This window comes from Amia ocellicauda, chromosome 13 (assembly GCF_036373705.1).
Source record: "Amia ocellicauda isolate fAmiCal2 chromosome 13, fAmiCal2.hap1, whole genome shotgun sequence".
Lineage (NCBI taxonomy): Eukaryota > Metazoa > Chordata > Actinopteri > Amiiformes > Amiidae > Amia > Amia ocellicauda.
The window spans coordinates 29,138,636-29,166,515 of record NC_089862.1 but is presented as its reverse complement, the minus strand read 5'-3'; the positions used below and the strand labels follow the sequence as shown (position 1 = coordinate 29,166,515).

Genomic DNA, 27,880 nt, shown 5'->3' with positions numbered 1-27,880 from the left:
ACAAAGAACACCAAGGCAACTGTAAGAAAAAGCTACAGTACCGGCTTCCTCTGGAGAGCTGAGGGAGGCACTGTCCTGAGAGAGTGTGGTCCAGCTCGAGTCTTCGTCACTGGGGGCCAGGTTCTGGATCCGGTTGAGTGCGCAGTCCGTTTTGGCCCCCGTTTTGGGCTGATCTTTCTTGGTTTCAGGGCTGGAGGACACCACAGAGCTCTGACTTTCCTCTGGGCTAGCTGGCCCATTCGGCTGCTTCGGGGGCGGTGTGTCGTTTCCATTCAGGAGCAGCCCTGGGGTGGGGGGGTCCTTTGGCTGGTTGGAGTTGTGTTCCCTAAGTAGGGGCTGTCCTTCTGGAGTGGAGCCCTCCAGGTTCCCATAGTAGTTGAGGAAGCTCTTGGTTCTACGGGGCGGGGCTGCCTCCGAGGGGGGCGCCTCCTGGGCTTTGGTCTCCTTGCCCTCCAGTTTCTCGAAGATGATGTTACGGCCGTCGCCGCCAGTGGTGTTCTTGTTCAGGTCCTGCTCCGCTGCTTTGCGGAGCTGGTTCTCACCATTCTTGGCCAGTTTGGGGTTGGCGGAGGAGGATGAGGTGGTGGTGCTCCCAGGCGGAGGCTGGACTGAGGGCTCGCTCAGACCCATGGCGCTCTGGATGCTGGTCAGGGCATATTTCTTCCGACACTTAGGTGGAGTGGTGCCCTTGACCTCTGTGTGCTTGAAGTCGGAGTTGAGGAGCTCGTTGTGAGAGGAGCGCAGGCTAAGCGAGTTCGGGGGGGTGGCGGAACAGTTGCGGTTTACCACGTCTGTTGTACTCCCATTTGATGCCACACACACTGACATGTCCGTAGAGGAGTCAACTAGAAGCAGAAGGAAGAGAAAAAAGTGACCCCTGGTACCTTGGAGAATATTTTCATGACAATATTCTAACAACGTGTTTAAGGGAAGCATTGCTTAGAATATTACAAGCATTCACAGTATTAATAATGTTAATAAAGTTCAAGTTAAAAAATCTTCCCTAATAACATTTTATTTTGTATTTCTGAATTATTACAGGAGTCAATTAAAAGCCATTTTAATTGTCTTCCAATTAGGTTCATGATTTCATAGTAGAGACATTTGTTTCCAGTGGTATGAGCTGTGTGTGTTATGCTGCGCATCATCTCTGAAACTGACAAATGTGAACACACATCTTTTTAGTCTATACTGAAGGTGCAGATTCTTCTAGTTAAGAAAATATTGCCCCAACAGCCATGAGAGGCCAGAGTAAAAGAGGCTTTGTGACCACTGACATGGGCCTCAGCCCGACAAAGCTAAATTGGTTTGGGTAAGTCAGGAAGGAGACCCATAAGCTACTGCAAAGTGACTCCCTAAACTTACAGACAGTGTCTTGTGTAGAGCTGGGCCTAGTCCTGTCGCTGTCCTAAAACTAGGCTGTTTTCAGCTCAATCTCTGAGACAGGCAGCTGAACTGAGAGCTTGTCTCCACTAAATAGGTGAAGATTATTTAATAATAATAATAATAATAATAATAATAAATTTACATATTTAAATGTATTGAAAAAAAAGTCAACAATCTTGCACCCTGCACTTTGCTTGAGTCGAACGTTCACATTTAAAATCGATCGATTCAAGATCACTGGCAGACATAAATTAGATACAAGTTCTCTCCATCTCCTGTCTGCGAGAACCCATGTTCCCTTATGTCTGCTAACCCTGGGCCAATGTCTGAGCTCGGCATTTCTTTCCTTGATCATCATTCCCGGCGCTATACAGGAAATTTAATATGACACCTTTAAACTATTCATGAGAATTGAAATGTCTTCTGAAAAATGCATCTTGACGAGGCATTTGAAAGAATCACATCTGGCAGCAGAGAATAACTTGTTTTAAGAATGACAACATAATGTCAACACTTAAAAGTCATGGTGTCTCCTGGACTGCATTCCAAGTTAGCTCTCATTTACTTCATTAAAGCTTTAATGGAATGAATCAATCTCTGTATTTAAACCTTTTTAATCATTTTCAGAACTCAGAAAATCCAGAAATCTCAAACTACTTTAAAAATGTATAGGCAATGTAAGATCTCCATCTGTTTAAGAGCCTTAGAAGAATCATTATGAAGATGGATCTAATTTGGTAGATAATTAGTTTCAGCAAATAACCAAGAGCTCATTTGGAACAAAAATGAACAAAAAATTTAAAGACGTGTCCCTCATTGCTCAGTGTAAGCAGCCTAAATTAAAAGTATATTTTTATTTCTGATACAAGACTCATTGGCATATCTTGGCATTAATGTATACTGAGTGGACTGTATATAACCTCCCTTCCCAATCAAATCTGATTACTTTTCCTAAACACAACTACACAATGCAATGTTTTTTCATGTCACAAAAATGTATAGACAATGTAATAAATATCCAGCTATTGCCAATAAAAGCTGCATTGAAAGAGTAGGACATTAGTGGTTTGAAACAGATGAAAGGTTGGCTAACCTGGAAGCACTTCAGACATGAATCGAAGGGGGGGTGCTTCAACAATGGAGATATCTGGATATAGGTTATAATTTGATATCTGAAAAAAGGGATGATTTAAAGCAATTAAAAAACAAAACTATACAAAACAAAGGCCCAGAGTTAACAGGGTAAAATTGCACATTTTCTAAATCCCACTGAATGAGACTCCCAATTGAAATGAGATGAAAGAAGAGAAAATCTATTCAAATATATATGACATTTTCAATTATAGCTGTGCATAGGCCTTGATAAATCTGGGTTAAAAGAAACAACAATCATAAAAGCATCAACTGACACAAAGTATACAAACTGAAAGGGGAACATTTCAGGAATATTTAGAAACAAAACAAACAAAAACAAACTTGAAACAAACTAACAGAAACAGTAAAAATAGACATTAAATATCTGTTAACAAACCTATTTTGCATTGAGTATGCATCAGTTTGCATATTGGGCATTTTTAAATACCTGTTTTAATACAAACCAGTCAAAGCCCTTGAAAAGTAATATTTGCATTGAGATACAGTGAGGGAAAAAAGTTTTTTATCCCCTGCTGATTTTGTACGTTTGCCCACTGACAAAGAAATGATCAGTCTATCATTTTAATGGTGGGTGTATTTTAACAGTGATAGACAGAATAACAACAAAAAAATCCAGAAAAACGCATTTCAAAAAAGTTATAAATTGATTTGCATGTTAATGAGGGAAATAAGTATTTGATCCCCTATCAATCAGCAAGATTTCTGGCTCCCAGGTGTCTTTTATACAGGTAACGAGCTGAGACTCTCTTAAAGGGAGTGCTCCTAATCTCAGCTCGTTACCTGTATAAAAGACACCTGTCCACAGAAGCAATCAATCAATCAGATTCCAAACTCTCCACCATGGCCAAGACCAAAGAGCTGTCCAAGGATGTCAGGGACAAGATCGTAGACCTACACAAGGCTGGAATGGGCTACAAGACCATCGCCAAGCAGCTTGGTGAGAAGGTGACAACAGTTGGTGCGACTATTCGCAAATGGAAGAAATAAAAAATAACTGTCAGTCTCCCTCGGTCTGGGGCTCCATGCAAGATCTCACCTCGTGGAGTTTCAAAGATCATGAGAACGGTGAGGAATCAGCCCAGAACTACACGGGAGGATCTTGTTAATGATCTCAAGGCAGCTGGGACCATAGTCACCAAGAAAACAATTGGTAACACACTACGCCGTGAAGGACTGAAATCCTGCAGCGCCCGCAAGGTCCCCCTGCTCAAGAAAGCACATGTACAGGCCCGTCTGAAGTTTTCCAATGAACATCTGAATGATTCAGAGGAGAACTGGGTGAAAGTGTTGTGGTCAGATGAGCTCTTTGGCATCAACTCAACTCGCTGTGTTTGGAGGAGGAGGAATGACCCCAAGAACACCATCCCCACCATCAAACAATGAGGTGAAAACATTATGCTTTGGGGGTGTTTTTCTGCTAAGGGGACAGGACAACTGCACCGCATCAAAGGGACGATGGACGGGGCCATGTACTGTCAAATCTTGGGTGAGAACCTCCTTCCCTCAGCCAGGGCATTGAAAATGGGTCGTGGATGGGTATTCCAGCATGACAATGACCCAAAACACACAGCCAAGGCAACAAAGGAGTGGCTCAAGAAGAAGCACATTAAGGTCCTGGAGTGGCCTAGCCAGTCTCCAGACCTTAATCCCATAGAAAATCTGTGGAGGGAGCTGAAGGTTCAAGTTACCAAACGTCAGCCTCGAAACCTTAATGACTTGGAGAGGATCTGCAAAGAGGAGTGGGACAAAATCCCTCCTGAGATGTGTGTAAACCTGGTGGCCAACTACAAGAAACGTCTGACCTCTGTGATTGCCAACAAGGGTTTTGCTACCAAGTATTAAGTCGAAGGGGTCAAATACTTATTTCCCTCATTAACATGCAAATCAATTTATAACTTTTTTTTAAATGCGTTTTTCTGGATATTTTTGTCGTAATTCTGTCTCTCACTGATAAAATACACCTACCATTAAAATTATAGACTGATCATTTCTTTATCAGTGGGCAAACGTACAAAATCAGCAGGGGATCAAATACTTTTTTCCCTCACTGTATGCTTCAATTAACAAGATTCATAATCATCCTATACTGCCTCTTTGTGGTTTTCTTCTTAATCTGGGGTAATAAAAATTGATTCCTGATTTCATTGCACACTTCTAAATGAAAAAAAAAGCACAGTACTAGCTCTGCAGTAAGAGATTTATCAAGGACAGAAGAACAGAAATAAATCAGTCTTCGGCTCTTAACTCTCAGCACCCTCAGCCAGTGCTGCAGCAACGCACTGCACTCATTGCCCCATACACAACTTTCACAGTTACACAAAACAAACTGGCAAGTTCGGGGATCCTGCCCATATGCCCACATTTTTTTAACAAATTGATTGAAGGTGAAACATGTTTGGATATGACATGTAAATTACAATTCAAAATAAACAGTTTGGCCTTGTGCACAAAACAGACCTGTGAGTCAAGATGGAGTACTATATTGCTCTAGCCTATAGTGATGATGGAACTGTATCTGGCAAACATAACAATCTAAGATAATAAACCCAAGCAAGCTCCCAATAGATGCTGATCTGTGTTTTAAATTTCTAATTAGTTTAATGTAAGCTAAGTTTGGAAACAAAATGTATAACATTTCTGAAGTATATTAATAATTTGCTCAATATATGACATGGTGGTTTTGTCATAAATATACACACTACTGCATAGTGCTCTGTTCTAGCAGCTCAAGCACAAATTTCTCAACAGCTGCAGTTGTCAATTAATCAGACACAGTCAATTTTTATTGTGGATTTGAGTTACTTAACACTGATTTCTGAACTTGGAGTGGTCTCTTAAATTTTTCCAGAGCTGTAGATTAAGTCTCAGACAAAAAGCTAGTAATTATAGATAAATACAGAAGGGGCCTCATTGTTGCAAGGTGTCTTTGGTAAAGGCCACAATTCCACCCCCAATGCTTTACGTATCTAATGGCTCCCCCAGTAAGCATTTCATCGTTGCATTTGTTTGGAAAATACAAATAAAAATGTTTATCAAGTCAGGGATACTAAACATGTTGCTACAGCTAGATTTGAATTTCAGTGATGATAAAAATGATACCATAAGGACAAGTAACATTAGAGGAAAATGTTTTTCAAACTTCCCACTGCCCCCTCTGGAAGTATAAATGTCATTCTTGGCTGTAGTTGTTCGGTCTTGTTAAATAGTGAAGACCGGTAACGTCAGCCCAGAATGGCAGCTAAGTAAAGCAAGACCAGAAAATGACAGACTATGAACAACACAGGGCAATAGCTTTTAGACAGGCCTGCTGATAGGAATGAACAAGGAGTCCTCCATGACACTTTAAAAATGAATACTGCAAAAATCAAACAAAAGCCCATCTGAACCTAAAGATTACAGAACACACGATATCGATGGCTGTCAGCAAAAAAACGAGATTTAAGATGGAGAGATTAAGATACAGCTGATTAAACTATCGACAGCAACGCTTCGTTCTACCATCCATCAGCTATTTCAGCAAAGACAAAAGAACAACTGAGCTACCAATCATAACGAGCTTTCAAAACGTTATGGCCCTTCTTTGTTCCAGCTCTGGGGCTTTCAGATTGGCACGGACCCACATCAAACTATGACAGTTTCTCTCTAATTTTCTTCAAATATCAAAAGTGTTTCATGAATCACTTTGAAACCCTAGCCTGAGTGATAGCCCAGCTCTCCTGCGGTCAATCACCTCCATGCCAACAACAAAACCCTATGAAGTAAAACAGCGGGAACCTGCTTCCAGCTGGGTAACTCTTATTAACAAGAGCAGCGCTGGTGATCTGAATGTAATAAGCCGGGTGTCATGGTTTTCAGAGTACTGTCCTAGTCTAATATGTAACATTAACTAAAAAAAAAAAGGTTACACACCTTGTGCAGATAAACTGATTTAGATAGATGGATATTAGACACAGCCAGACAGATTTCCCCTACTTAATCAATCACATACAAGTAGAACTACTCAGAATAAAAATAACAAGCAGTGGACATCCACATCTAACACTTGGCTGTGGTGCATACACAACAGCCCGTCACTTGTTCAACTGGAAATGGTTCAAACAATGCAAAGCTAGAGATGTAATATCCTTCTCTGGAGAAAATGTAATATTTATTGCCAAGACGACAAAAACAAAACAAAGAACCTAAAATATTTATTTAGTTCTTACTTTGTCTTTATTCATTTGGAAATACAAATTGCTATTCTTTTCATATCCCCATTCAAACATCAAATGTCAACCAAACGTTTTAAAACCACAGGAGAAATGAAAATAATCTTAACATTTGCCATTAGACTGAGAAAGAGGAGAGATGAGGTTAAATTAAAGTCCACTAAGTTCAAAGGGGGCCACGGTACAGTCAGACCATCCCTTTCTGCTCCCCTCTGCAAGCTTTGACTTCAGAATGAGGACTGACACAGCCATCAAGTCCACCTAAGCCAACTAGCACTACATCACACCTCTTTGGTAAATCCAGGTCAGTCAATTTATGAAACTCTCAAACTCAAGGATGCAATATCTACGCTTTATGAACACCAGGTCTTTACAGACAGAGCCACTTTGGGCCACAACAATTGTGCATTTCTGATATATATATAAAAACAAAACCTTTTTCTCCAATAATCCATAAAGAGAATAGAGATGTGGGTGGTGTTGAATCATATTAACATCCTCCGCACACAAACATTCAAAGATGTTTTGTCACAAATAAGTAACTGCAAGACCTGAAAAATCACACATCTCCAAATGCAAAAACTCTAGAAACTATGTGAACTAAACTAAATGTCCAATTTCCTTTCTTCTGCAATGTAAAACCTGTCCAGTTTAATGCAATACTGTAATGCTATTCGGTTACTATTGCATAGGAGTATCTATGCTTGGGCTTTTACATCATTCTGGAAGAGTCGCACCTTTTCTGTATGGTACAAGAGCACATGGTGGGGGGGGGCGGCTGCAGTGGTTGTTCATTTGAAGGCATCAATGGATCAATGTCACTTTCAAAAGAGCACCTTGTAGAACTGATAGCTACAGGGCGTTCAGCCACTGCCGGTCCTCAGTCTATTCTCTCTCCCTTTTGATGTGCCATGGCTGATATTATCTGATATCTCATGACTGATGACTGACATCTTGCAGCAACCTGAGGCTATTGCTTACAATATATAACCATGAAATCAAACTGCAAAAAAAAACAAAAAAAAACGAATAAGTCAGGCATTCTATTATTTATTAATATGTTTTTATATTTTAAAAATAAATAAGTCCAAGTTGTGAGATTCAACATTGTATTGACCAGAGAGCGTGCACACAGCAGGAGAGCTTATTTTAATATAAAATGATGAGAAACAGTATTTCTGAAATCCGTGACATCACATAGGGTATCCCACTGTGTTACCTAGATATTGCAGTAGTTTGCAGAGGGCCAATTCAAGTGTACTTACACTGACATTAGGGGTCACGGGCCTGATCAGACTAGGCAAAGAGGCTTTTTTTGTTTTTTGAAGCTATTGATGATGAACAGTACATTATATGACAGGCAAGATAAATACATGAACAGCTAACAACTTGAGTAACAATCACAAGACCGTTACAGCTTCAAAATGTTATCATCTTCTTTTAAAAGGGATATTTATTTTGAAATGATTCATCAGTGCTGACTGTTTAGATCCGAACAAGACTATCACCAGGCTCTGAATTCAATATAAAAGTACAGGAAACACTGCACTGCTCATCTTTTCACCATCAAGAAAGAAGAATCTGTTACCGTTACACTAATCCATTGATCTGAGCGCTACACAGAGCATACAGGGCCTCTGGGTCTCAAAGTGAAGTCATATGATACCAAAAGTGCTACTGTGGTTTAACAGGAAAAAATATTACAGAGAAATGCAATCTGCTACATGGTTATTTTCTCACAGAGAAATAAAGCAATACAGTTTATATATAAAAAAAAAAAATACAACAGAAAAGTTTAAACTGGCATCTAAAATAAAATAATATAAAGACAGTAAGAGGACAGGTATTCCCAACTCATTCTTTCACTTCAGTTACCTGCAAGCTGGACACTTGTACCTCAGCATAAATAAGCATTGTGCTGCCACCATGACAGGTAAGGGAACCATGGGAAAGTGTTAACAAAACAGCATTAAAGCAAATCCCTGGTTTCCCCACTGGAAGTCCAGACACACAAGGTCAGAGCCTTAATTAACCATATTAAAATGTAGAAATCAATACTGTACATACACGAGTCGTTCGGTGGGTAGTAAGCTCCCGGATAGCGCCTTCCCATACTGGTGTGTCAGCACATTACAGCTGGATGGAAAAGCTGACAAAGGGATCTTCACCAAGGAATACAGCGTCTTTCTGCAAAGAAATAGAATATAAAACAAACAATTAAAAAAATATCTGAAGAGATTGACTATAACCATAGATTTGTAATAAAACTGAAAATCAGCCTTAATTATGTACACCGGTTTATTGAAATGTAATTGAAGATTTGCTTATCTGACCTTAATAATGCCCCCCCATTGACACACATTAAATGAAGACACAAGCTGACAAATTATGGGCTGATGTTAACAAGAAAACTTAATCTCGAACCTATAGTTGAGTGAGGAGAGAAAAATGTATTCTTAAGCATCGCCTTGTTGGGCTTCTTCTACATGAGCAGTTTTTCTTACCATCTTTGACCAAAACCTTTTCTCACTACCTGCACAAGAGCCAAAGGGTAATGCTGGCTATAAAATAACAAAGCACGACATTATGAATGAGGCACTGAGGTTGTCCAGGTCACATTACTGTAACTTGCATTTTAAAGTAGGGCATTTAAAAAAAGCTTAAAATAGAAAGAAAAAAAAGCTTTTCATTCTCGAATATACCAAGATTTTTTTCCACTTTCTCATTCTCCATAGTAATAGTAATAGGAATCCCTAGTTAGTATTCTACAACTGTTTACATAATACACTCACCTAAAGGATTATTAGGAACACCTGTTCAATTTCTCATTAATGCAATTTTCTAATCAACCAATCACATGGCAGTTGCTTCAATGCATTTAGGGGTGTGGTCCTGGTCAAGACAATCTCCTGAACTCCAAACTGAATGTCTGAATGGGAAAGAAAGGTGATTTAAGCAATTTTGAGCGTGGCATGGTTGTTGGTGCCAGACGGGCCGGTCTGAGTATTTCACAATCTGCTCAGTTACTGGGATTTTCACGCACAACCATTTCTAGGGTTTACAAAGAATGGTGTGAAAAGGGAAAAACATCCAGTATGCGGCTGTCCTGTGGGCGAAAATGCCTTGTTGATGCTAGAGGTCAGAGGAGAATGGGCCGACTGATTCAAGCTGATAGAAGAGCAACTTTGACTGAAATAACCACTCGTTACAACCGAGGTATGCAGCAAAGCATTTGTGAAGCCACAACACGTACAACCTTGAGGCGGATGGGCTACAACAGCAGAAGACCCCACCGGGTACCACTCATCTCCACTACAAATAGGAAAAAGAGGCTACAATTTGCACAAGCTCACCAAAATTGGACAGTTGAAGACTGGAAAAATGTTGCCTGGTCTGATGAGTCTCGATTTCTGTTGAGACATTCAGATGGTAGAGTCAGAATTTGGCGTAAACAGAATGAGAACATGGATCCATCATGCCTTGTTACCACTGTGCAGGCTGGTGGTGGTGGTGTAATGGTGTGGGGGATGTTTTCTTGGCACACTTTAGGCCCCTTAGTGCCAACTGAGCATCGTTTAAATGCCACGGCCTACCTGAGCATTGTTTCTGACCATGTCCATCCCTTTATGACCACCATGTACCCATCCTATGATGGCTACTTCCAGCAGGATAATGCACCATGTCACAAAGGTCAAATCATTTCAAATTGGTTTCTTGAACATGACAATGAGTTCACTGTACTAAACTGGCCCCCACAGTCACCAGATCTCAACCCAATAGAGCATCTTTGGGATGTGGTGGAACGGGAGCTTCGTGCCCTGGATGTGCATCCCACAAATCTCCATCAACTGCAAGATGCTATCCTATCAATATGGGCCAACATTTCTAAAGAATGCTTTCAGCACCTTGTTGAATCAATGCCACGTAGAATTAAGGCAGTTCTGAAGGCGAAAAGGGGTCAAACACAGTATTAGTATGGTGTTCCTAATAATCCTTTAGGTGAGTGTATATATTAATCAATATCATTCTATAATATTGTGGGAACTGTTCATTAATTAAAACTGAAATGCTCTGAAATGGGGAGGGACAAACACAACTATCGCTTCAACAAAAAATTACAGTACGGTGAAACTCTTCACAGTAGGAATGCGATCAACTAGTTTCACAGCCCAGGCTCCCCCAACCACAAGTGCTGAACTAATATTATTTCTATATAATTTGCTAAATAAGCTCAGCAACATTCAAGGCATCATTACATATAAAATCTGTATTTATTGTCAGCAGCAACACATTTCAACCATTGCTCCATAAGGGAGGTATATTATACATTTATACTTCAGATGTCCTGCTTTAAATACCACAGCATGAATGGCTTTTCATGAATAAGGTGAAAGAAAATAACTAATTTGAAAGCAGTAAAGTAGTAAAGCAGTAAATAAGGAGTTGCCTTCCATAAAAAAGATTTTAAATTAAATTGCAAGATGTTGGAAGAGCATCTTCCCTAGGTGTGTTTAGGTGGGTCATTCAAAACTTTGTTGGCACTCAGAATAGCAGGTCAGTACCATACATGCAAGTTTTTAATTACTTCCTGTTTACTGAACCCAAAACAGCCACTGCTACTTAGCCCATAAATTGTTTTGGCTGAGCTTGACTTCCTGTCACTGAAAACTGTTGGTACGGAGGAGGATATTTGTGTACAACATGATCTATACATCCACATTGTCCAAAAACATAACAAGATGTTAAAAAAAGCTTTAAATAATAAAATAAGAATTAAATAATAAGAATAAGAAATATGAACAGAAAATTATTGCATACCATACAAACCACTGACATACTGACATGGCTGCCAATGGAGTAAATCCTGTGTAAACTAAATAAAAATGGGTATCGTTTGTTTTTAACAGCTACAAGTATAAACCTTCAATTTGAATTATTTTAAAATTATAGTAAAACTGAATAAGAGTAAAGAGCAGACAACTGTGTTCATAAGTTAATTGGTACTGGTTTCATCCAGAAGTATGTGTGTGTTTAGGTTTGCATGCTAGCATGAAAGAGCATTATACAGCTTTAAATACCCTTAGCTTGTCCCTGTCAACTTCAGCTGAACAGAAGCAAAGCCAGACCAACGGAAATCTTTTCTGGCACGTTTCATCTGCAGTCAAACATCTGCATCTCTGAAATGGGCCTTCCAGATTGACAACAAATTAATTCCTGTTGACCCACATTTCTGGACATCCTGTGTGAAATCAGGAGGTAATTTACAACAATTTACAATTTCCCACTACACCTGTTTGCCACAGGTGTGTTCTAAGACAGCACTGGAAGGACAGCAAGAGATTGTGGGCAAAACTGACAGCTGCTGAAGGTTGTCTTGGGTAGCAGGAGACAGAAGGGGGTATTAACTATGGAACTGTGCTCATGTCATCAGAACAGTCTACACTTGATCAGAACGTCTATCTTCTGAACTCCATGCCACAATCCTTACATTTTCAATGGAATTAAAAGATCAATAAAATTATGAAAACCTGAAAACGAAGTCAGTTTTCAAAGATATATTTTGAATCATAATATGGTGCTGTATCTGTGTATCCCTGTTTATAGAAAGATTCTCAGTGATCATCAAATCTCATGGTTGTGTTTTATAATCTGGAATATACTATAGTTTGTTTTAAGGGTGCAACTTCCTGGAAAATATTAATAAAAACATTTATAGTTTAATATTTCAATACCCAAACATTAATATTTAAGCAGAGACAAAGCAGGTATCATTATACCCTGTGCACAGGAGTAGTGTACCAGTCATAAATACTGAATTTGTATCGTGACTAGTGTTTGAAAGGTTAGTCACTAGTGACTACAAAAAAGAAAGTGAGGAAACCCTGCCAGCAACGCAAGATCACTGTATGAATTGAGTATAAGCAGTAATCATTGAGTATTTTCATAATGTATTGTACAAAAACATGATAATTCTGTATAATGTGTTTTTGTAATAGAATATATTTCATTTTATTTTCATGAACTGCATGAATTATGCAAATTAACATTATGGAACCTTCTTAAGTCTTCAATAATTTGTTCTGAACCTTGGAAGGTGACAATTTACCCATCATTTCAGCCCTATAGCCTTATGTTCACCAGTGTCCAGGGTGATTATCTTCAATTAAAATGCTGATCGTTTGCTTTAACATCCATTGGACTAAGCTATCAATTAATTTTAGTTTTCACTGCAAAATCACCCTTTACATGTTCATTTATATTATGTACTTCATTTCATTAATTATCTCTACTTTTCTACTGCCAAATGACTGGGAACCAGCAAATAATCAATTGGCATCATCAGACTTATTACATCAAAATAGCATCTTTCAACGTTTTGCCTCTGGGATCAAGATCCCCTTATATCCCAGGGCAGCAGTGTGGGGTTTTGGTCAGGGCTCTAGAGCAGAGGGTCACAGGTTCAATCCCTGCTGTTCTACCCCTGAGCAAGATACTTTAACTAGATTGCACCAGTAAAGAACCAGCTGTATAAATGGGTAATTGTATGTAAAAATAATGGGAAATATTGTAACAATTAACCATGGATAAGGTTGACTGCTAAGAAATAATAATAATAATAATAATAATAATAATATTATAGTTGACCCTGGTTCATTTACTATCTTTATCAGTTCTCTTCATATAATAATAATAATAATAATAATAATAATAATAATAATAAATAATAATAATAATAATAATAATAATAATTATAATTATATGAAGGGAACTGATAAAGATGGTAAATGAACCAGGGTCAACTCTTCAGAGTCAAACATGAGTATAAAAATTATATGATTTGTTAGCTGAAATCAACTGAAGAGATCGGGTTGGTTCCCACACATGAACAAGTATTTTGAATACATCTTTGTAAAAATACATTAACAGGACACAGCAGATAATTATTGACACTATATCTACACTATACACTATATTAACATTCTATATCTGAACTGTTAAATTCCATAATTTAACTCACCACTTGCCTGTTGCCTAAAAACAATTATACTTTATAGCTTGTAACAGCTGGCGGGGAGACCGTATAAACGAAAAGACTACAATAAACAAATAGTAACATAAGCAAAACACCACTGGTGAATTAGTGATGAAATTCTGAACTTGTTAAGTGCAGCTTGGGGAATAATTGCACCAGGCATTATTCACTTACATAATGAACTAAATCACAGCTGGGTTAATGGAGAGCTATCAGATTTTTGGAACATGATTCACAAAGGCCTCTGCAATTAAAGGAAACCATGTGTAGAAACACATTTCAAATAACTGGTAAAAACAAGCATTCCAGAGTTTTTAGGGGAATCTACTCCAAGATTAGTATTGAAGGGAGCTCCAACTTCCAGCTGTTTTCCCAGAGATTTCTATAGAACGAACTGATGAGGAAGGTAATATGCGAGAGGTGTGAGTTTGTGCCTCAGACCATGAAGGGATAATACATGTAGCAAGGCTCAGTAAAACCAGTACTGTTGGTGGCAGATGGGCACAGGTTGGGGAATAATTTGTTCACAAAGCTCTGGGTCTCACCAGTTGATGGAACTTGCCACCAAGTTGAGTTTGGAGTCATGACTCCTATTTCACAGCCAACCAGTAATCAATATTCTAATGCATACACATTGTAGACAGTACAGACTGTAACCTCTTGCTGTTATTACTAAATATTGCTAAGCCATTTGAAGACAAGAGTGAGAATGTGAGAATGAAATGAATGAAAACTCCTCACTTAAGCCATTCAAGCTACTCTAACAATGGAGTTGTTTGGGGAAAGATACAGCTCTTGAAGCTGCAAAATAGCTACAAGAAACAGTATATGATTGCTTGTAGATTATTCACGAACGCCTCAAACCATAAAACCATACATTTTATTACAACACCCCACACACACACAAAACACAATATAACAAAATTCTAATCTCACCATAAAGATCAATGTGTTTTTTAAATGCTGAAAAAGTCATAAACATAGATCATACATGGCAATCAAATACTCAAAACGTTCATCTATCTCATCCACAGTAGATTTTCTGTGCACAAGGCTGTATACAGGAAGCCTTCTTTTGAACCAAACAAAAATACATGACTAAGCAGAAGGAAACAATCTTGAAACAATCATTCAATTCCACTCGGATACAGATACAGATAGGGTCAGAGTTCTGAGATTCAGTGGAAACGCCCATGTTGTCCAGTATTGATAATGTATTGAACATGGGCTGATCAATAATATAACCCTTCTAACTGGGGTCTAATAACCACAGCTTGAGACCGTCACATCCTGGATCTGCTTATCTCCATGCAGAAGGGACAATCCTGCACTCCTATTGTATAAGACTCATGGGATATGGCTTCCTTAATTTGTGAAAAGCTCCACATTGATTTCTTGTCTAAGTGAAAATTTAATTCCTGTTAAATATCCGCCATCACAGGCACTGTGGAGGGCACAGCAACATTTCTACAGAGGGTTGAATATGCCTGCATAGGCTCAAGTCAAATAAAACTCAACAGGATTTAGATGGGCTGGGGGGTGGGAAGGGAGGCTGCTGGAGTTACGGTAACAATTAATCACAAAAACAAAAGAAATTTAGATTTATTTTCCCTTCTACATCGATTTAGTTTTTACATGAAGGATAAGGAAACACAGAAAAAATACTAAACGCAGCAAGGGAAAAGTAATGCAAGAAAACTAAATGAGATGCCTAAAATGGAAAAAAGGGACAGTCAAGAATAAAAAATCCCATGCTATTGACATCTGTGTGAAGTTATTTTTTTCTTCCCTCTTGACTTCTTAATCAATGAGGATCTTGACACAATGTGAGGAGCTTCTGTCCACTTTAATCCTGAGCTCACAATTATCCACCTGTAGCCCAGTGAGAGATCAAAGCCATACGAGTACATTTCATTTTACTCAAAACTTTACTCAAGCAACTGTTTTTCGACTGGCACAACGAATACAACTTGGATTCTTGTAAACCCTCACAAATCCCACATAATGGTGAGCAGCATCAGACTACAGATTGCCAGGCCCTGGCTCTGCATCAGCACTCAGGACAAAACCGTAACAACGCACCGGCTGCCAGGAACTGTTCCCCCTTGATATTGCTTCAACAGCTGAAATCCTGAGCCTGCAAATCACAAAGTCACAAAGTTCGAAGCAGGGGAGTCATCAATTTCGGCTGCTTTATCCGATGGAAAATGCCACGACGGCCATCTCGAGCATCCATCTGCAGCATTGTTTTGTTCTCTCTCCTCCCACTCCCTCTATTCCCCACCCCTCCTCCCCTCGCCCAAATCTCAGCATTAGCACAACGAAAATTATCTCCATCATTCCATTCCACTCCTGGTTTTATTGCTTTCTCATGGTAGATGGGAAACATATTAAATTGCTTCTATTATCTTTTGAAATGAAGTCCACCTCCTGTTGTGCAGGCCTCTTGTTATATTAAAAACAAACTCTCTTGGACAAGAGTAGTTGCATTGCCTCATTTGCGGAGGCTTTAGATTTATTGCATTATATTACTTCAGGCTGTAAATGTCCAAAAGCTAGCACGTTAAATGGATTTTAATTCTGGACACATTAAATGTCCTCTTCCCCCATGAAGATATAATATGTGTGAGACATAAATCAAGCCTTCACTATCTTCTACCAACTACCACTATTAAAGGGGGGATAGGGATCCTTAACCAGGTTAAACAAGTACAAAATGTATGCAGATAGAATAATATGAAGGACAATTTGCATTTTTTTTTTTTTCAAATAAGAAAACCTAGATACTGTAGAACTTGCAGTAGATGTCAAATTGATAAACAGCACTGCATTAAAATAAGTTTTGCATGGCTTCTAAATATTACCAATAAATAATACCACTTGCAAGGACCTATTTTTTGTTCTCCTTCAAAAACAGCAATAGATCCTTGTATAAACATACCTCGTCCTTACTCATGCTCAGATAACAGCCAGCAGAAAGGCATACAGACACACAGGTAAGCACACACACTTTCAGTTAAATTCAAACAGCTGGAATGACTAGGCCCATGGAGAGGACTCTCAACTGAAGTGCAACCCAATGCTGCTTTAATTAACACTAACGCCTGTGACCTAAACTAGGCTCCTTTCTCATCAGAATGCTGCATAAAAAAGAAAAGAAGAGTAAAACATAAAAATTAATGTTGCTTCACGGGAAGAGCGCTGTGAGGCAGCTCAGCACAATAGTGGCAGTGTTTTTCTCCGTGCAGAGAAGAGGAGGCTCAGGCAGAGATCGCTATGGAACAGAACGAGAGAACAGTGCAGTCAGCTCACACTCACCTTCCCCTGCTGCAATCCTTCGCAAGCCAAGGAGGCAGGGCACATGTGACATAAATACCTGCGTCATAGCATCCAGGCGAGAGCAGGGGGGTGGGTGGGGGATGGAGGGACATTAAAAATGTATGAGCTCTAAGTCCTACCAGCATCCCGGTCCCAGGGAGACTCCGCCACTGCTGCAACTTCTCACGAACATCACCTCTTTGCCGAGGCTTATCTAGAGTTCTGACACTTTGTTTGTTTATTTCTACCACCTCCCCTAACCCCCCCAAAGCATATGACACTCACTAGAAGTGTGATATTACAGGAAGGGAGGGTTAGCCAGCCTTTGATTTCCCATGTGATACAGGTAAGTTGCATTAAGAGGCAGTTTTTAAGTAGTCTTCATCACTGTTCTCATGGGAAAAAAACAGGAGAGATTGAGAGCTTGAGATCACGTCTTATTGGTTGCTAGTGGCTGAACAAATGACATGTCTGTAGTTGGTACAAAGGGACTCAAGGTACCCCTCTTTGAGAGAGTGTTGGTAAGAGAGAGTACAAATCTAAACGTTTGTATGCACATCAATATCAATTGCAACTCAAAAAGATGATCACCATGCATGTTGCCTTCACTTTCATCCTACCTGATGTAAGAACAGCTTGGATGCATACTAATCTAGCAAGTTCCTTTTAAACAAGACAGCCCCCAAAATCAAAACACTGCTTGTATTTTGCAGTAATTTTCCAAATAGTCCAGAATTTTGTCTTCTGATGGCCAACTGGGAATAATGTAAATAGGGGAAAAAATTATAATAATAAAAATGACGCACAACAATAAACCGACATGGCATAACAGGCACCAAGGAAACTGCCACTGTGAGGATTGGATCTATAATTGGTCTTCTCATTCCCAAAGCTTGCAGGGCTCATATTGTCTAAGGGTTTACCGCTCCATAGCAACCTTGTCTGAGGAGGCCTTGCACAGGTGGGCGCAGGTGGAGCCGGCAAGGCCTGCGCTCACTGCTGCTACACGAAATCCCGTGCAAGTCTAAACTTTAATTAGATATGCCAGATAAAACCGAGACCCTGAGCCTCTGGAGAACGATGTACAGCAGTTTCATTCAGGTCACCAAAGCCTTAATAAGCATTTAATGAAGAATCGAGATTCAAGGCATCTGGGTCAAACTTGCAACATCCATTCTGCCATTCTACGCTAATCACCCTGGCAACACAGAGAACTGACCCAAAACGAAAGGAAGGGGAAATACAGCAGAAAAAAACATTGCCGCTAAAATATAATTATTTCAATTGTTTTATGTGAGGAGTGAATATACATGGTCACAAGTATAAAGCTGTTCATATATCTTTAACTTTTAAATAAAAGATCATGATGTATTCAAGGACATGAAGATATACGTAATCCTGGGATTATTAGAAAGATGTAGAGCCAACAATAACTTCCATCTCTACATTTGATGCTCACAAACATCTGACATCTGAAGTGTTTTTGAGCCTTGTAGCTAATTAAAGCAAAAACTGCAATTAAAATCCATTTCTCAAGAACAATCACACCCAGTGACTACTCACACATATTTAACAATAAAACACAGACTATGTCAAGTACTTACAAAAACGGGGGGAAAAAAGCCTTTTGAAGCCTTTTGGCAGTAAAACACTCACAAACATACTGAACCCAGCTGTCTGCCTATGTGCTTTGAGTTTTGAATCAGTTACCCTAACAAAACTCCAAAAAAGGCAAGTTATAATCACTGTGTTTCAGTGCTATCTTTGCTAGGCTTGATCAACAGCTTTCATTATGATTAATTTTGCTGTAATCGGGCATTCTTGGCACTTTCAAATAACACTATAAAGTGCTTTTTGAAACTAACACAAGGAAAAATAAAACCATAATTGTAAGCTGTGAAAAAGTCAAATAAAGATAACCACTGCATGTGGGTGATTTCTGCCAGCAACCCACTGTACCAGTGTGTTATAATTAAGTAGTTTGTATTGTTGTGGGAGTAGTGTTCATATAGCTGCCAACTACTCTATATTTTAAGGTTTACCTAACATTTTATGTGGTAATTGGCCATGGAGCCCACATTACCACCTAATACCACAGTTTGAACACAAGTAGAGTACAGAAATTAAAATGCTATTGAGAAAAGTAATGACAGACCACTGACTAACTTCATCTACATAAAGGCATACAGCTTCGGAAATTAGCACACTTTTCACTTTTATAACTGCATTGTAGAGTTCTTCATGTATCTTCAGATTGTGGGTCTAGATAGAAAAGTATTTCTTCACTTAGAGTTTACAAGCCTTCAGGTTGGAACACAATGTGAACACAAATCTGTAGCATTGCAGACTGCAGTCTGGAATCCTGTACCATGTATTATAGTGGCAGAAATTTCCCTGGCTAACACTGGCACTGCACATAGCTGCGACTGGGCAGGAAAGAGGTTGGCAGGGTATTCATTCTTCACCTTGGCCCTCCATAGCTGGGAAAGCAATGTCTGTGTTACTGGCCTTATGATGTACGTACAATGCTGCTTGAGCGCTTAATCTCTCCACATCAGGGGGTGACTGTGTACTCATAGATGTGTCATTGGTTTGGGGTGCTGAGTTCAAGGAGCAGGTGTGAACCCACACTCTACTTCTGGAGAGACTGCTATAAAAAATAAAATCCTAATAAGAGCTTTGCAGAGAAAGCGTGACTTGTATTCTCCAAGGACTCTACATGGGCACAGATGCAAGATTAATTAAATCCTACCAAGCAGCTCTGTAACAGGGTAGCTCTGTAATTGGGCATTTGTTTAACATATGCATATTATTTTGAATTAGCTAGATATTGCACATCAGACTGCGATGTATCAATGTCTATATTTCCAATATATTAATGGTGCTCCATTGTACATAATGTTTACTAATCTGAATCAAAATGAGGACTGTAAACTAGGATGGCATTATACATCGGTTTAAGGTCAGATTGTCAACTTATTGTCAACTGTCGCATATTATTGAAATAATATGCAACGTATTTTAATAAATGTATCCACAACACGTTTATATCAGTAGTAAAACTGATCAGTAAGGATCACCTGAAACAAAGACCTTAACAAGAACAATTGTTGAAACGGAATGAGGTGGCGTTTATATAAAGCTCTGGAGGCACATGCCAAGAAGCAAATATATGAGAGGGAGAGAAAGGCTTCCTAAAGCACCTGTTCTCATCCCAGGTCCTAAATTACACAGTACACAGACATACCATACACTTAGTCATAAACAACTATGTTGCTATAAAAATAAATATAAAAGGTGTGTCTACCTTTTCAAGGAAGGAGGACTGTAAAATCTAGCTCCCCACTCCCCAAATCTACACTCTAGTCTCTGTGGAAACATGTTCTCTCTCAGTTAATTTAAACTATGGCTCTGAAGGGGTGATAAAACATTTATAGCATTTTGTGGATTTATTGTATGAAATTATAATGTAAAGAGCTAATGCACAGAAATGTACAGAGAATAAAAGAGAGAAAAAACATTGTTTCTTTGTTTCTTTCAACATTAAAGTTTGGGTGAAATTCAGAACAAAGGTTCCTACAGCTGCCCTGAGGAAGATGAGCGAAGCTTTTTGTATCTGGAACAGTTTACAGTATCGGCTCTGCACACTGTTTCCAGCGTGAATAACGGAGGACCAGTAAGAGATGAGCACACATATAGCCAGATCCTGTTTGGGCTACTGAGCCGTGTTCATGTCTGGCCTCTGCCACAAAGGTCTGGCAAGTGGAATATTTTCTTTTAATGCTTCAATGAAAGTTTGTATGTAAAACGCACAAAGAGGTTATCGATAGTTATCATAGTTTCATGAAAACACAGGGACTGCAAATTCTGCTTTAAGGCTGAAAATCACTTTCTGTGGTTAACACGGTTTAACAAGTCCTTTCCAATTTAAGTGAAAGCTGTCAGTTTTAAACCTGTTAAAGCAGAAAGCTGTTAATAACAAAAATTAGATATTGAAAGGCAAGGGTTTTAAATCCTGTTCCTGGTCTGCCCCCCATGTCTGAACTCTCCATTACCTACACAAGACCTTAACAGAAACAATATTGTGCGTCAAAATACTTTTTAATGGTTTTCACCTAAAAAATAATGATGAAAACTGCCCTTGAACCCAGATAAGGCTTCAGTCAAAAGTAAGTGAAAGGTTGCTTGGAGAAAGTCAAGAAAGTGAAAAATAAAAAGAGGTAAGACGACTCTAAATATGGCTAGCCCTACTGTAGAGACAGAGCTTTTTTCTACAGATTTAATAGACTACAGCATTGTATAGCCTACTTAAACAAACAAACTAACCAACACAAAAGGTTATTGATTTACATGGAACAAAAAACATGTATTCTAGAACTGATGAGCAATTACTGGTCTAAACATTCAGCTTTGCAGAGAATTAAATGCATGTTTTGCAATTAACGTAACACTTTCTCTGTAAATAAAATTAGACACTTTGGGGAACCCACACATTTACTTAATCTACATATACTTATCTTTGTATGCACAGGCATGTTACAGAGTTTACATGGTATAAAATATCTTTCTATTTTCAGATTCATGAGAGGTTACAGACAGCGTGGCCTGTTCACCATCTACTGTGAGCACATGCAAATTCTTCCCCATCCCATTTGCATTCTAATAAATTCCCTTGCTATCAATCCGGAAATGTGGCACTGATTTGCTGCACATAACATCTGCAACTGATACAGAAATACAGCAGAAAATGAAATGAGAGAAACATTCCTATGGACATTTTATCATAAAAAGGGGATTCTCCCACCTCTTAACCAGTGTCACTAGGTAAGCAAACTGACATTAAAAAGGCAATTAAAAATGCATCGTTTCAATTCCAGACTTTCACAGATATGCAGTATATATCGCAGATGGGAAAACAATCTTCAACTAAATTCTTGTCCAAGCTCTGCAACAAGCTTTTCTCCTCTGATTGTACAGGTTTAGAACACACACATTGAAACTAGATATTGAAAGCCTTGAACGAAAGCAACAATTAGTTACTATCAGACCTACCAAAACCATTACGTTAGCTTTGAGAATTTCAATTTAATGTTAGTTTGTACCAATAAAATAAGGTCATAATTTTCAACTTTCTTCTTTATATTCATTGCTGTTCAGTTATATAGTGGTTAGCATATAGCAGCAGTGTAAATCTAGGCAGCTTTGAGAGGGATAAAATGACAAATAGCCTACATATTTTACACCATATCATTTGTTCCCTACAATGTATGAAGGAAAGATGAAAATCAAAAGCAGATAGAAGGGTCAAACTACAATGAAGGTTAATTCCCATGCTGCACTGGGGCAGGAAAAGACTGCATGTTGGTGCCAGCTTTCATTTTCAAGAGTATCTTGGAGAAACCCAACTATCCCCATACGCCTGTGCCACTGCATCTGCCCAGCCATATGGTGCCGGTAAAGCGCCCACATACATTTCTGTTAGTCACACAATGTCACGTGAACAGCTTGCGGATGAGTCTACAATGAGACGCTGCAAGGTTAGTCAAGGTTTTCAAAAGTGATTATCTTTCACAGTCTACCACAGCCTGGATTTCATCTTCAAAACTGAGTGAGGATAGCTTATATTGACAATTATAATGAAAAAAGAGATCTGTTGCAATGATCAGATAAAAGGAAAGACCTGGCCTTAATTCATACTCCGTAATTAAGCTGCACTAGAGCCTGAAGACCCAGTCCGAAAATTGAGCAGACTGCTATGCACTATTAGCATCACTTACTTCCCTGGTTGTTGGGACAACATCTACAGTCACTCATATGCCAATCATTTGGAATTGCCTTGTTTTAAGAAACCCCATCTTCTGGTCGTCAGAAGTCATAGCTGTGCACAGCAACAACTGGTTCCTCCCATTCACAGCAAATTACATGATTAGAAAGCACTGCATGGCACAATCTTACCAAAAACTAAAAAGCAAATCAATTCACATTTTGTTCCAAAGCTTAAGGGGTCATGAATTTTTGACATTGGGCTGAGTTAAAATCAAACTACCACATATTAATTACATCTGTTGGCATGGTTTATTTCTTACTTGCTTCCTTTTTCCTGCTGTCATTTCTACACATTTTATTGGACAGGAAAGACAGTGGAATCAGCAGTGTTAATCAGAAATATTATCTCTGAAAACGAGCAAGTTGGCATGTTAAAAGCATCGTTACAGAGGTGGTAGACATGGTTTTGCTCCTGCATGTCATGGCTATAAGCATTTTCACATCAAACCAAAGTGCTCTCCAGTGGATTCGAGTTTCTCCTTCATCCTATGGCCTTGATCATTGACTTTTTAACACAACAAATGAATACATAGCACCTAACATAACCAAGACCATGTACAACCACAAAGCCTGGTAAGTACAAATGCCCTACATAGACAGACCTCTGCTACAGGTTAAAATGTCAAATGCTGCAATTGTAGAACTTAATCCATATTCCAAGTACCTATCACATTCAGGCAGAAACATACCGGCTGAGTGACTAATACTTCTGGGAAGTCGGTCTGCAAGTGTAGTACGGTACTGCTTTTCTCCAGTGCCTAATTTCAGCTCTAATGCTTCATAAAAGGATTATTGAATTTTTCTCTTGATGTCTAGCAGGCCAATAAAATGAATAAACTGATTAACCTGTGGGATTCTATTCAACACTTTTTTTTGGGTGGAGGAAATAGCAAATGCATGTGCGCTGCAAGCTCCTTCTCAGCCAACACAGAGCTCTGAATGACTGGCTAGCAAGTCATTTCCTGTGCTGATTGGAATGAAAAGTATGTTCAGCACGTAGCACACAGGAAAGAGACTTAGGAGTCTGGGGTCACTCAGACTTACAGACTTTAAGCAAGCAAAAGCCTCCCCAGCATGAGGTCATCCAGTCCATAATAGAAAAATCACCCCACAGCACAGACGGAAGAGACCCCTCAGTCACAGATTTACCAACAGGTACAGAAGGAGGTTCACTCCATAAATTCAAATGCAAAAAAATCACAATTTCTACCGAACTAGACTACACTTTTGCTACCATCGATGTGTTACTGTTGACAGGCTCTTGTACCAGTACTGTCCAGGTAGTGGCATTGTTTTTAATTGTAACTGGTTGGCTCAGAGTCTGTAATATGTTTTATGCCTTGAACTGCACTGTATTTTTGCACTTTGTATTGCGCTTATATTTTGAAAGTTGTCATGGATAAGGGCGTCTGCTAAGAAATAAATAATAATAATTACCTCTAATAGTATTTAATCGGTGACTCCTCAGAGAAGAATGACCATGTTCTGGTGAATGTACAGTATAGTAACTGCCTGTTTTCAGAGCAGGCTGAAGGTAAAGTGCAGACTGGCGAGGTAGTTTTGACATATGGGCTTCCTGAACTCCTGTGATTTAGACTCCACTATACAGTTCAGGAAACTATTGCTTGGCATACATGATCCGGAACTACAGCTATCAATGATGCACAACAATATAGTCATATAAATAGTGCTTGTTATTATAATTGTACATTGTTATTCTGTAAAGCAGTAGACTGAGACCATCACAGTTTATTGCACTATGCATATAGTGTCTTGCAAGCTGGTTTCCTTATTAAGAATACATATTTGTCATTTTGGTACAATTGATTCATCTTTTCAGCTTTTCCACAAATTTGAGGAAGGCATAGCCTTATCATTAAAATAAAAAAAATTAAAAAATAAAAACACCAAGTTCTGTACAATGCGATTTTGGTATTTTAACATAATTTGTATTCATATTTCCCTCCTGAAGCTCTCAGTGTGAAGTGAGCAGTACCCAGCAGGAAGCCATGATGACCCTATGCATCGCTGGCTGCAACTCTGACCATGACGAGGTAATGCAGGAGATTAGGTGGCAAAGCATCAGTGCTTCACAATGCTCAGCCGCTCCTGCTCTCGAATGGCAGACATGGCTCTTCATTGCAGGGTTTATTGTAGCTAGACATGCATGGCAAATTGCTACAAAAATGTACTCTGCTTGCCAAACGCTGAAAACATGCTTTAAAGCAGGGGCCAGCAGGTATCAGTACGAAATCAGTGTCCAGATACATAAGCGGACGTCGGCTGGCCAATAAACCGGATCGAAGAGAAAGCAAAGCCAGAAAGACAACTCTGCCCAACTCTGTCCTTCTCTGCTACCTGTTTCCCCATCATAGCCCACTCTGTGCAAAGCCAGAATGTGGCTGATGATAAAGGAGTCTGACTGTGATCACGCTTAAAGGGAAAGGGTTTGTGACTCTGCTAAGTCCTCTGGCAGGTAACTGTTGTAACAGTACAATGCAAGATCAAACAGAGTGGCATTCCCTGCTGGACACAGGGGGCTTCACTGTTTGGTGCAGAAACCGCATGTTGCTGCCATTATAAGGGGATACCAGAGCTGATCTACTGCTGCCCCATGCAACGTCAGCCTTACAGTCAGCAGAAGCCCTGGGGGGCACAACTCTGTGCCCCCTCACCAAGGTGAACTTATTAATAGGAGCACAATAATAACAATCTGTACAATAATAAGCACGTTAACTCTTATGGAAAATCGAAATCTGCTAAATTAAGACTGACATTTTATAAGCAAGCCCATCACTGAATCTTTATATTTAACATATACTTAATCTTACTAATTTATTAGAACTGTAGCTGTAGATCCCATGAAAGCATATATGATATGATATACTTAGATTTTCTGAAAGCTTTTGATAAGGTTCCACACCAAGGACTGATCCTAAAATTGGAAGCTGTAGGCATTCAGGATAATGTAAGTAGATGGCTTATGAACTGGTAGATGTAAAGGAAATGAAGGGTTTCAATAAGAGGAGTTGCTTCTAACTGGAGTGAGGTTGTTAGTGGAGTTCCACACGGATCAGTATTAGAGCCTGTGCTTTTTCCAGTCTATGTTAATGATCTGGACTCTGGGATAGTTAGCAAACTTGTCAAATTTGCGGATGATACTAAAATAGGTGGTTCGGCAGATACAATCTCGGCAGCACAGGCTATTCAAAGTGACTTAGATAATATTGAATTGTGGGCTGACACCTGGCAGATGAAATTCAATGTGGACAAATGCAAGGTATTACATGCAGGTAACAAAAATATCCACTATAATGACACTATGGGAGGAATAGAACTGTAAGAAGAAACGCATGAGAAAGACCTAGGAGTTTATGTGGACACTTTCTCCATCCAAACAATGTGGGGAAGCAATAAAAAAGGCAAACACAATGTTAGGGTATATTGTCAAAAGTGCAGAGTTGAGAACAAGGGCAGTAATGTTCAGACTGTACAATGCACTAGTCAGAGCTCATCTGGATACTGTGTACAGTTCTGGGCTCCACACTTCAAGAAAGATATCGCTGCTCTAGAGGCAGTTCAGAGGAGAGCAACCAGACTTATTCCAGGTCTGAAGGGAATGTCCTACTGAGAGACTGAGGGAACTGAACATTTTCACCCTGGAACAGAGGAGACTATGTGGGGACTTGATTCAAGTCTTCAAAATCATGAAAGGCATCGACCACATCAAACCAGAGGAGCTTTTCCAGATCAGCAGGGACACACGCACCCGGGGACACAAATGGAAATTGGGTTTAAAGGCATTCAAGACAGAAAACAGGAGACACTTCTTCACACAGAGAGTCGTCACAATCTGGAACAAACTCCCCAGCGATGTGGTTGAAGTGACAATTTGGGAACATTCAAAAATAGACTGGATGTGATCATCAGAACTCTTAGTTATTAATGGACACTAAATAACCACGAGGTGTCGAATGGTCTCGTTTCATTTGTAAACTTTCTTATGTATAAATGTTCATTACAAATTGTGGTTACATTTAGATAGCCTAATGAATGTATGGATCATCATACAGCAGGGTCACATTAAAGCAAAAACAATCCACATTTTTATTAACAATCATCAGGAACTGGTATATTCTAAAGCTTCTAAAAAGTATTTTTAATTGATCAACATCAAGCAAAGCAGCAGTTCAGATTCAGTTTACAAACACATTTACAAATAACACTAACTATAGTCAACAATGTCTATGTCCACAGAAGCCATGAAATCCTCATGTAGCTATACCTCATACCAAACCTAGATTTATGTGGTGGCTGTGGTACAAATAGGCGTATATTGGTTGTGGAATGGGTTTCTGCATTGGAGACCTAGTACAGAACTTCCTGAGAAAGTTATGGCTTACAACGTAGGAGACCATCTAAGCATTGAAACCACTGGACCACATTATTTAACTTCTGAAATATTTTCAGTTATCAGAAGTAAATATGCTTAAAAAGACACGGAAAGTCAGAACTTGGTATTAAGCTTATCCTGGATAAGTAATCCATCATAACTAACATTCCCCACAGAGACACCCATCTGACATGAAAGCAACGAAGGTGAAAACAGATCCTCCCACATCATTTACAGTATGTAACTCGACATCTTTTGGAAAACTACCAGTGAAAGGGGCCTAGTTAAGTCACCCAAGAAGAATAAATACAAGGGTTTGAAAATTGTAAGAAAAACAAAAATAACTTTCTAAAACCATGCATGAGAGATAAAATTACAAGGTATGGGTACATTTTTGTCAGGCATCTCGTCCAGACAGGTATGCATACCAAGAGGAGGGGTTTTTGGTCCAGCATTTGCTCTTTGGGTGTTTTACACCAAAAAAGGAACATTACTCCAGTGATCTACAGTGGAAGATGATAATTATTTCACTTTCTTTCTGTCAAGGATGCCAGAAAAACA

At 39.1% G+C, this 27,880-nt stretch overlaps 1 protein-coding gene across 9 annotated transcripts in view; it reads right to left on the bottom strand.

Moving 5' to 3' along the window:
• LOC136766734 (amyloid beta precursor protein binding family B member 2) overlaps window positions 1-27,880 on the bottom strand; it is a 129,336-nt gene that overhangs the window by 79,397 nt on the left and 22,059 nt on the right. For 7 of the 9 annotated variants that reach the window (XM_066720492.1, XM_066720497.1, XM_066720494.1 and 4 more), the window contains exons 2-3: window positions 8,817-8,936; window positions 42-845 (exon numbers count right to left, since the gene is read on the bottom strand). In XM_066720492.1, coding sequence (XP_066576589.1) covers window positions 42-845; window positions 8,817-8,862 — 850 coding nt within the window. In that variant the 5' untranslated portion in view covers window positions 8,863-8,936. Of the gene's footprint in view, window positions 1-41; window positions 846-2,479; window positions 2,559-8,816; window positions 8,937-27,880 lie in introns of those variants that run through there. The other 2 variants (XM_066720495.1, XM_066720500.1) reach the window with 1 other exon arrangement.